We start from the raw sequence: 12403 nt of genomic DNA on the forward strand, positions 1-12403 counted from the left end.
ATGGTAGGGTTCAAGAAGGGGTCACTGCTGCCAGTTGAAGTCCTCGGATTAGAGGAGGGAAATGAGGGGCTGTGGTTGCAATGGCTGATGGGCGCAATCTGCCACTTTCCATACTGCCACAGTTAAGTCCAGATTCGGTAGGAACCTTGAAGCCCTCCTCATTTCGGCTCATTTGAAGGGTTTAGAGTCAGCTTGGATAGCTGATGGTGAGAGTATCAAGGTCATAGGCTACCGAAGGGCTGCTCCAGGATTGTCTCTTCTAGTCCCTTCCATAGCCTTCTGTTTGTTGTGCCGTATTGCCTTTTTATTGTGAACTTTAGAGACAATGTGGCCTAATGTATAGAGAGCTGGCCTTGGAGCCTGAAAGCCCTGGGTTTGAGTCCTGCCGCTGAGTTGTCCTGGCCCAGGCACATCTCTTATACTGTCATTTGGTAAGGGGAGTTCTTTATATCAATTGAAATTACAAGTCTTATCCCTCTGCCTGTTACAAACTGGACAGCCACCAGCAAGCAGGAACCTTCCCATAGAGAACAGGAAAGGAGGGCTTGTGATAAATGGAGTCTCTCCTACACATGGATTGCTTCCTTTTGAAAGGAGATATTCTATTGAACCCTATCATTTTATAAGGTGGGAAACGGATCCCCAAAGTCATGCATCTGGTAAATAGCAGGTTCGGGATTTGAACCTAGCTCCTCTGACTGCTGAAGGTGTGTCCTTGGCCGCCTGTGGCCATGGAAAGTTTGGTGAGCTAACAAGGAGCAGTCAAGAAAGCTAACGCTCCCTCTCTTCTCACCCCCACCCCCAGTAACCACAGTGCACAGAGGAAGCACTTGGCCATGTTCCATACCTGTGTGCCTGCCCTCGTGGGGGTTACGGCCTACTAATGGGTACAGCTGACTCACACGTTTGGACTCCAAGAGGGAAGGCAGAGCATGACTGAGCGACTTGGGGGGGCGGGAATTGGACTTTAAAGGATGAATTGGGAAGAGAGAGAGAAAAGGTTGGGGGTGGGAGAGAGTGTGGGAAGGAGGGAGAGAGAAAGGATGGAGGGAGGGAGAGAGAGACAGAAAGGGGGAGGGAGAGAAATGGAAGGGGGAGGGAAAAGGGGGAGGTAGAGAGAACGAGAGAAGAGGGAGAGAGAAAGGGGAGGAGGAGAGAGACAGAAAGAGAGGGGGAGAGAGAAAGGGGGAGGGAGAGACAGAGAGAGGAGGGGAAAGGAAAGGAGGGAGAGAGAAAGGATGGAGGGAGGGAGAGACAGAAAGGGGGAGGGAGAGAAATGGAAGGGGGAGGGAAAAGGGGGAGGTAGAGAGAACGAGAGAAGAGGGAGAGAGAAAGGGGAGGAGGAGAGAGACAGAAAGAGAGGGGAAGAGAGAAAGGGGGAGGGAGAGACAGAGAGAGGAGGAGAAGGGAAAGGAGGGAGAGAATCCCGGGCTAAAGGACTGAGAAGAGTCAAGGCATAGAGGAGGCTGGGCATCTTCGAGGGCAGAGAGGAATCCCTTCAGGCTGCTCTTCATCTGTGGCAGAATTCTTACATGTGCAAGTAGCTATTTGAGGCTTGGCCCCAAAACACTAGCAGAAAGGACGTCTTCATTTCCTGAAGCAAGAAGGTTGTGTGCGCTTCAGCAAAAAGCTCTACTAAATTGGAGCTGTGAAGACACTAGTGTCAGCAGATCTATACTCAGGAAAAAAAACTGGAAATGGTATGTGAGGGAGAGGCAGTGGCCGGGGTTTCAGCCCCGTCAGCAGGCCTTTGTAGAATTGGCCAGTGTTGGCACACTTTATCATTTGATTTGGGCCTGTGCTCTCCTGACTGCCCTCCTCGTCTGCTCCTCCCCCCCGCCCCTGCTCATGGGTAGAGAGTGGGCACAAGTAAACTTTGCCAGGCCAGGGAAAATGAATAGTTTGCTCAGTAGTATATCCTTCTGTAAATTTTCTTCTCTTTTTTCTTTACACATGGCAAAGTTTATTGCAAAATCTTTCAGACAGAATGTAACGTAGGATCATAGAGCGTAGAATTTACAACCAGAAGGAGGCTTGGAGATCATCTGGTCTTAGCCCCCCATTTTACAGATGAACGAACTGAGGCCTAGAGGGGGCCAGCTCCAGTGTCATCTCCTTTCTGCATTCTTGTGAAACAACAGTTTTATTCCCTTTTGGGTGTTTATATTTCTTTCACTCCTTCACTTCCCATACTCGCTAAGCCACCCCTTGTAACACTGGACATTCTATCAGAGCTACTGGACACAGTGGTTCATTTGGCCAAAGTACTTTTGGTTTTTTTTCCTCTCTCATTTTTATTCTCCATTTTCTTTCTGGCTCTCACTGCCCATACTTGGTGTTAGAAGACCTCAGTCAGGATTCCTTAGGGATCCGTGTCATTCGTACGGGTGCCTTGGCAGCCGGCTTTCAGAGCGGTGTTGTAATGAGAACATCTCCGCAGTACATGAGGTGGCCCTCCCTTTGCCCCATCTCACTCCTCCCTCGTGGCATACTTGCTGGTGTTCAGAAGGGATCCTCCCAGTAACAGATTGAAAACTGGAGGCTGGGGACCATTTTGGTTTTCATGAAACTTTGTGTTCCCTGTCCTAAACACTGGGCCTATAGAAAGTAGGTGCTTAACAAGTAGCCAATTGAAATAGGTAGGATTTTCTCAGCAGACCTCATTGAATGAATGATTGCTTACACTTCGGGGCCAAGTCAGGAGCTGTAAATATTTCTGCGCTCACAAGATTGGCTTGATTATTTCTTTCTGAATGCCGTGTTTCCCATCTATTGGCAAATTTCAAGCCAAGTACAATCTGCTCATTCATTCAACTGCAAACACTAAACGCCTATTATCTAATGAGAGAAGGTCTAAACAAATAGGACATTACTTGCTGCTGGAAGAAATGCAGCTATTTCAAAATCTCATTTGTTTTACAAAATTGACGAGCTTGTTAAAATTCCTCTTGCAGCTCCTTTCTCCCTTCCTCTTAGGCCAGTGGAATACTTTGATCCAGCTCTAACCTGAGAATAAAGATTCCCTTTGGAAGAGATCGAGGAGGGCTTCCTGTTTGGGATTCTTAGGGGATGTTACCTGCACATGTACACAAGCATGCATATGCGCGCGCGCTCGCACACACACACACACACACACACACACACACACACACACACACACACACACACATTTCTCCTTTCCTCTTTCAGACTTCAGGACTCTGGTATGTTGCCTGAAAGGGTGGGGAGGGCACTGTGTCTTAGTTCTAACCAATGAGTGATGGGGGCTGCCATCCTTCTGAATAGCAGTGGGCTTTGTAGGCTAGACATGAAATCCCTTTGACTGGAGAAGGCCATATGGTTGGTGGTTTCATGTTCTAGGACGTGCCACAGTCTGCGAAATTTATGTTTTGTGGTATTTGCCCAAGGATATCCTGTGGTGTTGGGCTCAAGCCTTATGAATCCCCTGTCAACTAGATGGCCATGTTTTCCATTGGCTTTCATTTGCTTTTCAGCATAGATCTTTAACTTCCACTCTTTTCATTTAAGGAATGAAATGCAGGATTTTCTGAATTGTATTGAAGCTAATCTGGAGGAGCTGCACTCTATGTTGTCTGCAAAGAAACTAACTCCAGGCCCAGAGCTCATGAGCGAGGTGAGGGCAGCTGTTTATTCTGGGGCCCAGGCAGATAATGTTAGGCCAAGGATTCACAAACATTTGTATTTGAAGAATAACATGCTGACTCTTCTCTCTACTTGATCATTTCATAACCCCCTCCTCCACAGACAGCTGATAGTCAGGAAAACTGCAGACAGAGCTAGGCCAGGAGCAAGGCCAGGAGCAAAACCTGGGCCTCTTGGCCCCTAGGACAATATTCATCTGGGCCTCTTGGCCCCTCGGACAGTACTCACCCAGGCCTCTTGGCCCCTGGGACAACGCTCATGTTACTATTTCCTAGCCATGTGATTTTTAGCCTTCGGTCTGTGAACTAGAAAATCAACAGAAGGCTCTAGCCCTCCTTTGAACTATTCCAACGTGCATGTCTTTGCAGTGTAGTCTTTGTTATTGCTGTTCTCACTGTTACCTGACTCACTTAAAGCAGTCCTTGTAAAAGGGACAGTCGCACATGAACAAGGGATGCTAGAGCAGACCTTTTTCTTAGCACAGCCAGAGGATTACATTATAGGAAACTCCCAGAATGGAAACTCCCTTCATTGTTGCATTTGCCAGTTTCTTTCCCAAGTATAAGTGATCGCACTGAAAATTGAAAATACAGCTATCAAGAACTGGTAAGGGCTGGCTCTAGCAGCATCCCCTCCCAGCGCCCCATAACCATAGCAGTCAGGGACACCGAAGTTCAATTCTTGGATTTAAAGGATTGTGTTTACATTAATTTGTTTTTCTCCTCAGATTTCAACTCCTGAGTTTCCGATCCTGAGCATGAATGAAACCGGAATCTCTTCCAACATGGCTGACGTAAGAGTGAATGCGATCTTGTAGAGCTCTCGGACGGTCTCTGTATATGTATTTACTGTCGAGCTATGACACTGTGTATTGGTTACCTTTGTGAAGGATTTGAATCCAGTGGGATTACTAACAAGAGAATTGGAATGAGATGTATTGTCCGTATTGTCCTGATTCCCTATGACATATGCACAAATTAAGATCATTATCGCTGATTAGGCTACATTGGGGAGATAACCAAGGGGTTAGCTTGAGAGAACCTTTGGGTTCAAGCTAGACAAAGGAAGGTGTGGCTCACCTAGAGTCCATACAGGAGGCTGGAGGGGTTTCAGTGGACTTGGGGCTCTGTAAGAATCCACAGTGTGACACAGCAGCCCAAAGAGCTTATTAACAGTGGAACAGGGTCTGAAATGAGAGCAAATGAGGTGGGAGGGATGGTCTTTGGCAGGGCCACCATATTGTTTGTGTGCCTCATTTGCGGGAGGGATATGATATGCAAAAGGAAGGAGACCAGGATATTTCAGAGTACTAGAGACCAAGGAACTGATCAGGGCCACCATATTGTTTGGGTGCCACATTTGTGGGAGGGATATTATGTCCGAAGGGAAGAAGACCAGGATATTTCAGAGTACTGGAGACCAAGGAACTGATCAGGGCCACCATATTGTTTGTGTGCCTCATTTGCGGGAGGGATATGATATGCAAAAGGAAGGAGACCAGGATATTTCAGAGTACTAGAGACCAAGGAACTGATCAGGGCCACCATATTGTTTGGGTGCCACATTTGTGGGAGGGATATTATGTCCGAAGGGAAGAAAACCAGGATATTTCAGAGTACTGGAGACCAAGGAACTGATCAGGGCCACCATATTGTTTGGGTGCCACATTTGTGGGAGGGATATTATGTCCAAAGGGAAGAAGACCAGGATATTTCAGAGTACTGGAGACCAAGGAACTGATAGCATTTAGCTTAGAGAATACAGAGGGGAGGGGAGGATAGGACGGTAACTGTCCTCAGGTGTTTAAAGGGTCTTGATAGGTAAAAAGGACTAGTAGATTTGTCCTCCTTTCCAGTGTTCAAGACAAGGGACACTGAGGGGAAGTTGTAGGGAGGCAGAGTTCAGCCTCCATGATTAGAACTGTCCATCAGTGGTGGCCTCAGGAGCGTGCCCATTATGATTAAAATTCTTATTTCTCGAAGTCTTCCAGTGGAGCCTGGCTAACTGCAGGATTCCAGCTCAGGTACAGGTTGGCCTCGATTCCTGCACAGATGCCTTCCAGCTCCACGCAAGGGAGCTGTGGCAATTGAAGGGGATGGGTGCTGGCTGACTGCTTGAGGCCTAAAGGTGAGGGCTTCCCTTGGCGGAAGGCAGGTAGGAAGCAGTGTGTAGAGATGACTCTTGTCATTTAGTCATGGGCAAGGCACAGCTGAATGAATGACCATACCACTTAGCGGTCAGTACTCATCTCCTCGAGCAGAAACCAGCTGGCTAGAAGAGACCCACAGATCGCTTTAGTGACTCTCTCCAGATGACTTGGGCTTCTTACATAGGATCTGGGGATCCTAGTACTGGAGCTAGAAGGGGCTTCAGTTATAAGTTCTAATTTTACAGTTGGGGGAACTGAGGCTTTTGGAGGGACAGTGACCTGCCTGGGGAATCAGCAAAGTGCTCTTGTAGGTAGGAGGGTGGAAGCTGCACTGAGCTTCAAAAGCAGCTTGAAGACATCATTTTGGGCAAGATGCCCAGGGCTAGAAGAGGGAGAAGGGGACCAGAGTGTTGGGGTGTTCTGGAGAGGAAGGTTGGAGACTCTGTTTGATCAGAGAGGTGAGAAGATGGCCCTGGAGCATCTTGAGCAGGGCAGCGACGTGGTCAGACCTGGGCTCAATCAGGGCAGCTGGAGAGAGGAGGGATCGGAGAATGGAGAATCTTCGTCTCCTTCCCCACACAGAGATCCCCATCATGAGGCAGCCTTGGGAAGGGTGGGGGCGCAGAGTGAGGGAGTTGTCCAATGCAAACACACCTGTTTATTGACACAAAATAGTTATCAATCCACTCTGTTTCATCAGCCTATCCTTAGAAATCCCACAACGTACAGTTACCATAGTTAAGTAAGAGAGCATGAAAGGGCGATTCTGGCTGATGATTTTGGAAGGGTTGCCATTTGTGCCAGGGTCCGCCGGTTTGGGGTCGACCTTTGTGTATCACCGTCATTTCTGAATTCGGCCTCCCTTCCGTAGTCAGTCATCCCATGTAATGAAGATTTCCCAGGGAGAGGAACAAATGGTTTGCAAAACGAAGCAACACAAAGACTGTGGATGCCTAATCCCACCCTGCTAGGCCACACTTCCCAAGGCCCGGCTCGGTCCTATGTCTATAGTTGTCATTGTGCAAGGGTGGTCTTTCACTTCATGCATGTCTTCCCAGGATTCCGTTCATCCTTCACATTGGTCATTCCATCCCATTCACATCCACAGATGTGAACACATTGAACAGAGAGAGGTAGAAGTGCTTGCCATATATGGAATATTGTGGAAATGAAGTGTCTAGGACACACGACCCCTGCCGCTGGGGAACCTCTGGTCTGGTGGAAAGCCATTCCACCTGCACTATAACAAGCACTGATGTGGCAGGCCCTGTGCTAAGTGCCAGGGATACAAAGAGGCAAAAGACAGGCCCTGCCCTCAAGAAGCTCACAGTCTCATGGGGCAGACAACATGCAAACAACCATGTCCAAACAAGATCTAGACAGGGTCCATTAGAGATAGATTCAGAGGGAAGGCACTAGAATCAGTGGGGAACTGGGAAAGGCCTCCTGCAGAAGGTGGGAGTTTGGGTGAGGGGCAGAAGAAGCCGAGAGGCGAGCAGAGAGAAGGAAATGTGGTGCCAAATGGTGGGTAAAGAAAGGATGTAGGGAACAGTGTGAGTAAAAGTACAGATGGGAGAGGGTGGCCATGCTCAGGGGGCAGGCAGAGACGCCAGTCTGGTTGGAGCACGGCAGAGAGGAACTTGAAATAAGACCAGATGGTTGGTAAAGCGGCAGCAGAATTTGGAGGTTCTTGAATGCCAGGGAGAAATGTCAGAGCCTTCATTGGGAAGATTTGGGGGAAGCACTGCCTCTTTCTGAGCAGAGAAGGACCATGATGAGAACAGCTGCTTGGCCGCCCCTCTTCCCCACTCTCTTTCCGTCTAGCACATGCCCCTGGTTCTTAGCTGTTGGCCTCTGTTGTCCTCATGGACCAGGCCGTGTCTGTGACTGAACCTAGACTTAGCGATTCATTTCACACACCTGGGTCCACTTTACTGATGGAGTTGGATACTATCAAGGTATGGCTTTACCACCTTCAGGTCTGTGCACAGACTCAACCACAGAATGCCAAGTCATGATTCTTTGGGGACCTACTTACCGAGCATTTATAATGAACATAGCTGCTAATTGCTTGAAAACAGGCTCTTCTCTTCCCTAGTCTAGCCATTCTCCCTGCACGCTTCTCTGTGACTTCATTTCCTTAGCAGACCTTCCACGGCTTGTACAAATGAGGCCTTTCGTCCAATCTTTATTTGAATTAATGAGATTTTACTGTAGTCATTATTTTGAATAAGAAAATCATCTTCAGTATTTGATTCTAGTGGCCAAGGGGCCCCTTTTTGTATTCTAGAGCCTTAGAACCAGAAGAGGTCTTAGAACAGAGAGTGTCAGAACTAGAACTCAGAATGTTAGCTCAATCTGGAAAGGACCTCAGAGACCATTCACTTCAACCCCTTCATTTTACAAAGGAAGCAGGTTGCAGGTGAAGTTCTCCTACAATTGAGCAACCCCTGAGTTAGGGCACATGCACGAATTGTGCTGCCTTAGCTGATTGACTTTCTCTAACACCGTTTCCCACTTGGCACTCCCATCCTTTGCGTTTCCCATTGGGCTGTGAATGTTCAGGGTGGGCAGGCAAGTCTTGAGCTGTTCTTTAAGTCCTAGTCCCAGCTCACCAGAAGGAGCAGCCCTGCACTGTTGGCACATGAACTAGGTAGCGATGGTTCAGACTGGACATCTCAAAGAAGCCCCCTTCCCTCTGAGAGTAGCAGGAGGACTCTGTTCCTGAGCAGAAGCTGCCACCTTGCCTTCTCATCACACATGTCTGTTCTGCCTGGGAAATTATTCACTTGTTATAGGATTTTTTCCCTAAAGTCCACTCTCCTGTTTGCCCAGAGCTGCTTTTTTCCAGCCAGGAAAGGGAGCGAATGGCATTGATCAAACTCTAAGTGGCAGACCCCTCCCAGGGCATTGGCCCTCATGCTGTGACCAGCCCAGGAGAACTTGAAAGCCTCCTTCTTCTCCTCTTCCTGTCAGACAGACCAGGCATGTTTGACCAGTCGGCTTGTTTGGACTTCAGTCCCCCCTTCAGTGTTTGCTGGTGTCTGATCAGAGAAATATTGGTCAATATTAGCTCAGGCAGAATCGCAACTGGGCCATTTGGTACACTTGGCTCAGCGACACCACCGATTGATCTCTCCCCCTGTCTAGAGAGCAGTAAGCCAAAAAAGCCAGGCCCATGGAATGAGAGGAGAAAATGGACCCATTCTCCCCTCTGCTCCCTTAATAGCTCTGCAGAGGGGCTCTTTATTCCTAAGAACTTAATTCTGTCTCTAGGAATGAGGAGCCGCTAAACATATGCCTGCCCTTTGTTCCCCCTCTAGACCCTGGCTCCCACAAAGAGTGCTGAAGAAGGTGGAATGACCAGTGAATTTGGAGCTGATGGAAGTAAAGGTAGGAGAGAGGCCTGGGCTGGTGAGCTGCAAACCCTCTGGTTTCTAGGCCCACCCCCACTGGGTCGTGTACCTTGGGACCTTCTGGGAGCCTCCGTTTTGTCTCCTGTCAAGTGGAGTTAGCTCTGCCTTGCCTTGCCTCATAGGCCTTCTAGGCCGTGCTGCCCTTTGGTCAGGTGGAAAGAAGCAATGATATGCCCTGCTCCTTAAAGGAAAGCCCCAAAGTCACCTTAGGCTCCCGGAAGGCAGTAGAGAAAATTCAGCATTGTCCCAAATTTCCTTCTCTTGGGGGCTTCCTCAGCTCCATATACCCTTGGGTTGGCCAAGTTTGGAGCCTTGTCACCAGCTTAGCCACCGGATGGTGACATTGGGAGCTGTCACAGCTCTTAAAGACCCCTACTGGGGGCCTCTGATCTGGCACCAGAGGACCCAGGTTCCAACCTTGCCTGTGACACTTATTGCCTGTGTGACCTGGAGTAAGTCACTTTCCCTCCATCGGTCTAGTTCCTCCCATGTAAACGAGGAGGAAGTTGGTCTCTGAGGACCCTTCAGGCCTCAGTTGGGGATCTGCAAGTCATGTGGCATTCTCATGACATACATGTCTGTCAATTGAGAGTATACCTAGCCTGGTGGCAAAAGCCAGGGCTTTAAAGTGCTTTTCAGCAGTGTTCTAACAGAAGCCTGTAATCTTTGCGAGGAGGTGCCTGTAGGAACAAGGAGGAGGCCTGGTATTGGCTTCGGGGTTCAGGAGAGAAGGCATGAGCCAGCTCTGGTTTTGCTGGGCACAGCCTTTGGCCTTGAAACCAGCCTCTGGGATGGCTAGTTTGGTGACTGTAGCGGGGTCTGTGTAGGGTGAGCCGATCATTCTCTGCCTGGCCACATACAGGTTTGTCCCCTTGGAGGGCTCTCTGGTCTCAGGACATTAGTGTCTCTCGTGCATAACCAAATACTCGACCCGTCTCCCCGCAGACATGCAGCTGGTCCAATACATGGGCAACCCTCTGCTTTCACTATTTGAAGACCTGCCTTCCTTTGAAGACAGATCCCAAGATGCTAGAGACCTCCTCCTGGCTGACCTGGAGGATGAGGAGGATATACCCACCTACTTAGAGGACTCTGATGATCCTCTCTGCCTGGTGGCACCCAGCCTGTCAGATGATTATGAGAATCCGCTTGAGTCTTTTGAGACCCCACTGCTCTCAGAAGACCCTAATGGAGAGTACAAGCTGTTCCCTCTGTTGCTTCTCAGCCCTGTGGCTAACTTCATCGAAGAGGCCACAGAAATCGAAAATACCACCTGAGCCCCTGGGGCTCCTTTCCCCCTGCCTAGCTTCCTCCCCAAGTATGAGAGGCCCCACCACCATCTGGGGCTCTAAGTCACTAACCTCCTCACACTGTCAAAGGGCAGGCCCTTGGGAGTGTGAGGAAGTTACTAGAAATCCCATGTCATCTGGGATTGAAGTCTAGGTGAGGAGGAAGGTGTGGGATACATTGGAGGCAGGGGGAGGGTCCTGTTTGTTCCAAGCCAAAGTTCTAACCTGCAATTCTTAGGGTATGCTGTTCTTGTATAGGTGAGAAAGCTGTGTTTAAGATGTCATAAACTAGGGCTGTTTTCTTTTGTGATCCAGGGACTAGAGCATTTGCTTGTGCACCGTGAGATCTCCCATCCCAGGATCCTCCTGGGCCCGTTTGGTCTGTTATATAGAAGCAGGTTATTTTTCTGGTACTTCAAAGATAGAACAAAGCTTTTTTTTTTTCTCCTCAAGTTTGCAAGTAGGTTTATTTGCATAGCCATGTGTTACCCTTTTTCTATTCTTAGACTAAAATCTAGTTTGGTTATTTACAATTTTCTTTTCCTATGGAAAACGGAACTTTGAATAAGGAGTGTCATTTTTACATATGGCTGCCCCATTCATTGCCCTACGATCTGAGGGTGCCCCTTCCCTGGGGCTGAGCCCTACCTACACATGTATGGCCTTTTATAAGAACCCACAGGAGTCAGGCCAAGACCGATGCCAAGGTGGGCTCCTGGACTGTTTGGGGAAGCTGACACCGTTTCTTCATAAGCTAATTGCCACAGAACAGTCCCCACCGCCCCACCCCCCGAGATGCCAAATGAAAAAAAGAGATGCATAAGGCTTCCTGAACTCCCTGTTCATCTTGTCCTGCCTGCCCACCCACTCCCTCCACTCTAGCACCTTAGCCAGGTGCTAAAGCCTTTGCTTTAAAATTGTGCTTTAGGAGTTGGGGGGGAGGGGCGAGAAGAGGGGGGCAGCACTTTTCCCCAGTATCCTCTTTGCTTTCTCTTTTACCTAATGAATCAAGTACCAAAAAGCCAGTAGCAAAATTAAACTCGAAGACTATCTCATTTTTATTTAGCACATATCTTAAACATCGAAGATATTTAATATTTTGCATAGCGTGCATTATGAGAAATATAAGCTTCAAACAATGTCTGCTTTTTAGGGAATAGTTCCCCCCACCCGTTTTTCTCTGTTAGCTTTGCTCTTCTAGTCCCGTTCTTTGGCTTGCTTTGGTTTTGTAGCTCTCTTGCTGCTTTCTGTATACACTCTTTGATGTGCTTCTAGTGCCTTCCCCATATAAGAATAGCCTGTCGGGGAAATTGTATTTTGGCAAATATTAGAGTTCCCAGCTGCATCGCCTTCCAAACGGCATGCCTTCATACAATGCATACATAACAAGCTAACATTGTCTTCTTTCTGAAACAAAGACCACAGGTTTTGATCCACAGAAAAGTTCGGCTCGGTACAGTTGGCACAGTTCACACAATGACAAGATGATTGTCTCCTGCCGTGTAGCTTTAATGCTGTTTCAACTTTTTTACACAAGGTTAATAAAGAATTTCACCAACATTGGATTGTTTGCTTGCTGTCATGATGGGCCATACCCTTCTTTCACCCTAACCTTAAAAGGAAACAACCTCTGACCTTGCTGTGGACTCCTCATCTCTCACAGGCATCTAGGAGAACTGATGAGGAGATAGGGTTTCTTCCAATTAAACTGTACGGTGCATGGCATGCTACCAAATGTAATGGGAATGTATGAGAGAGGTACCCAGAAGGCTGGCCTCCAAGTCAGAAGACCTGGTTTCAAGTTCCACAAATTCCATACTCAATTGGTCTCCCCCCCACCCCGCCCCCAATGAAACCCAGTGGAGTTCGTTAATTGGAGAAGACTC

The 12403-nt window shown here is 48.3% G+C and overlaps 1 protein-coding gene across 2 annotated transcripts in view; it reads left to right on the forward strand.

The window, feature by feature from the left end:
• The window catches only part of LOC118833015 (heat shock factor protein 3-like), a 56588-nt gene extending 44511 nt beyond the window's left edge, over positions 1 to 12077 (forward strand). For both annotated transcript variants that reach the window (XM_036740402.1, XM_036740401.1), the window contains 4 exons: positions 3529 to 3634; positions 4391 to 4456; positions 9136 to 9205; positions 10174 to 12077. In XM_036740402.1, the coding sequence (XP_036596297.1) occupies positions 3529 to 3634; positions 4391 to 4456; positions 9136 to 9205; positions 10174 to 10505 (574 nt within the window). In that variant the 3' untranslated portion in view covers positions 10506 to 12077. The remainder of the gene's footprint in view (positions 1 to 3528; positions 3635 to 4390; positions 4457 to 9135; positions 9206 to 10173) is intronic.
• The last annotated feature ends 326 nt before the right edge of the window (positions 12078 to 12403 follow it).

Source organism: Trichosurus vulpecula (genome assembly GCF_011100635.1).
Source record: "Trichosurus vulpecula isolate mTriVul1 chromosome X unlocalized genomic scaffold, mTriVul1.pri SUPER_X_unloc_1, whole genome shotgun sequence".
Lineage (NCBI taxonomy): Eukaryota > Metazoa > Chordata > Mammalia > Diprotodontia > Phalangeridae > Trichosurus > Trichosurus vulpecula.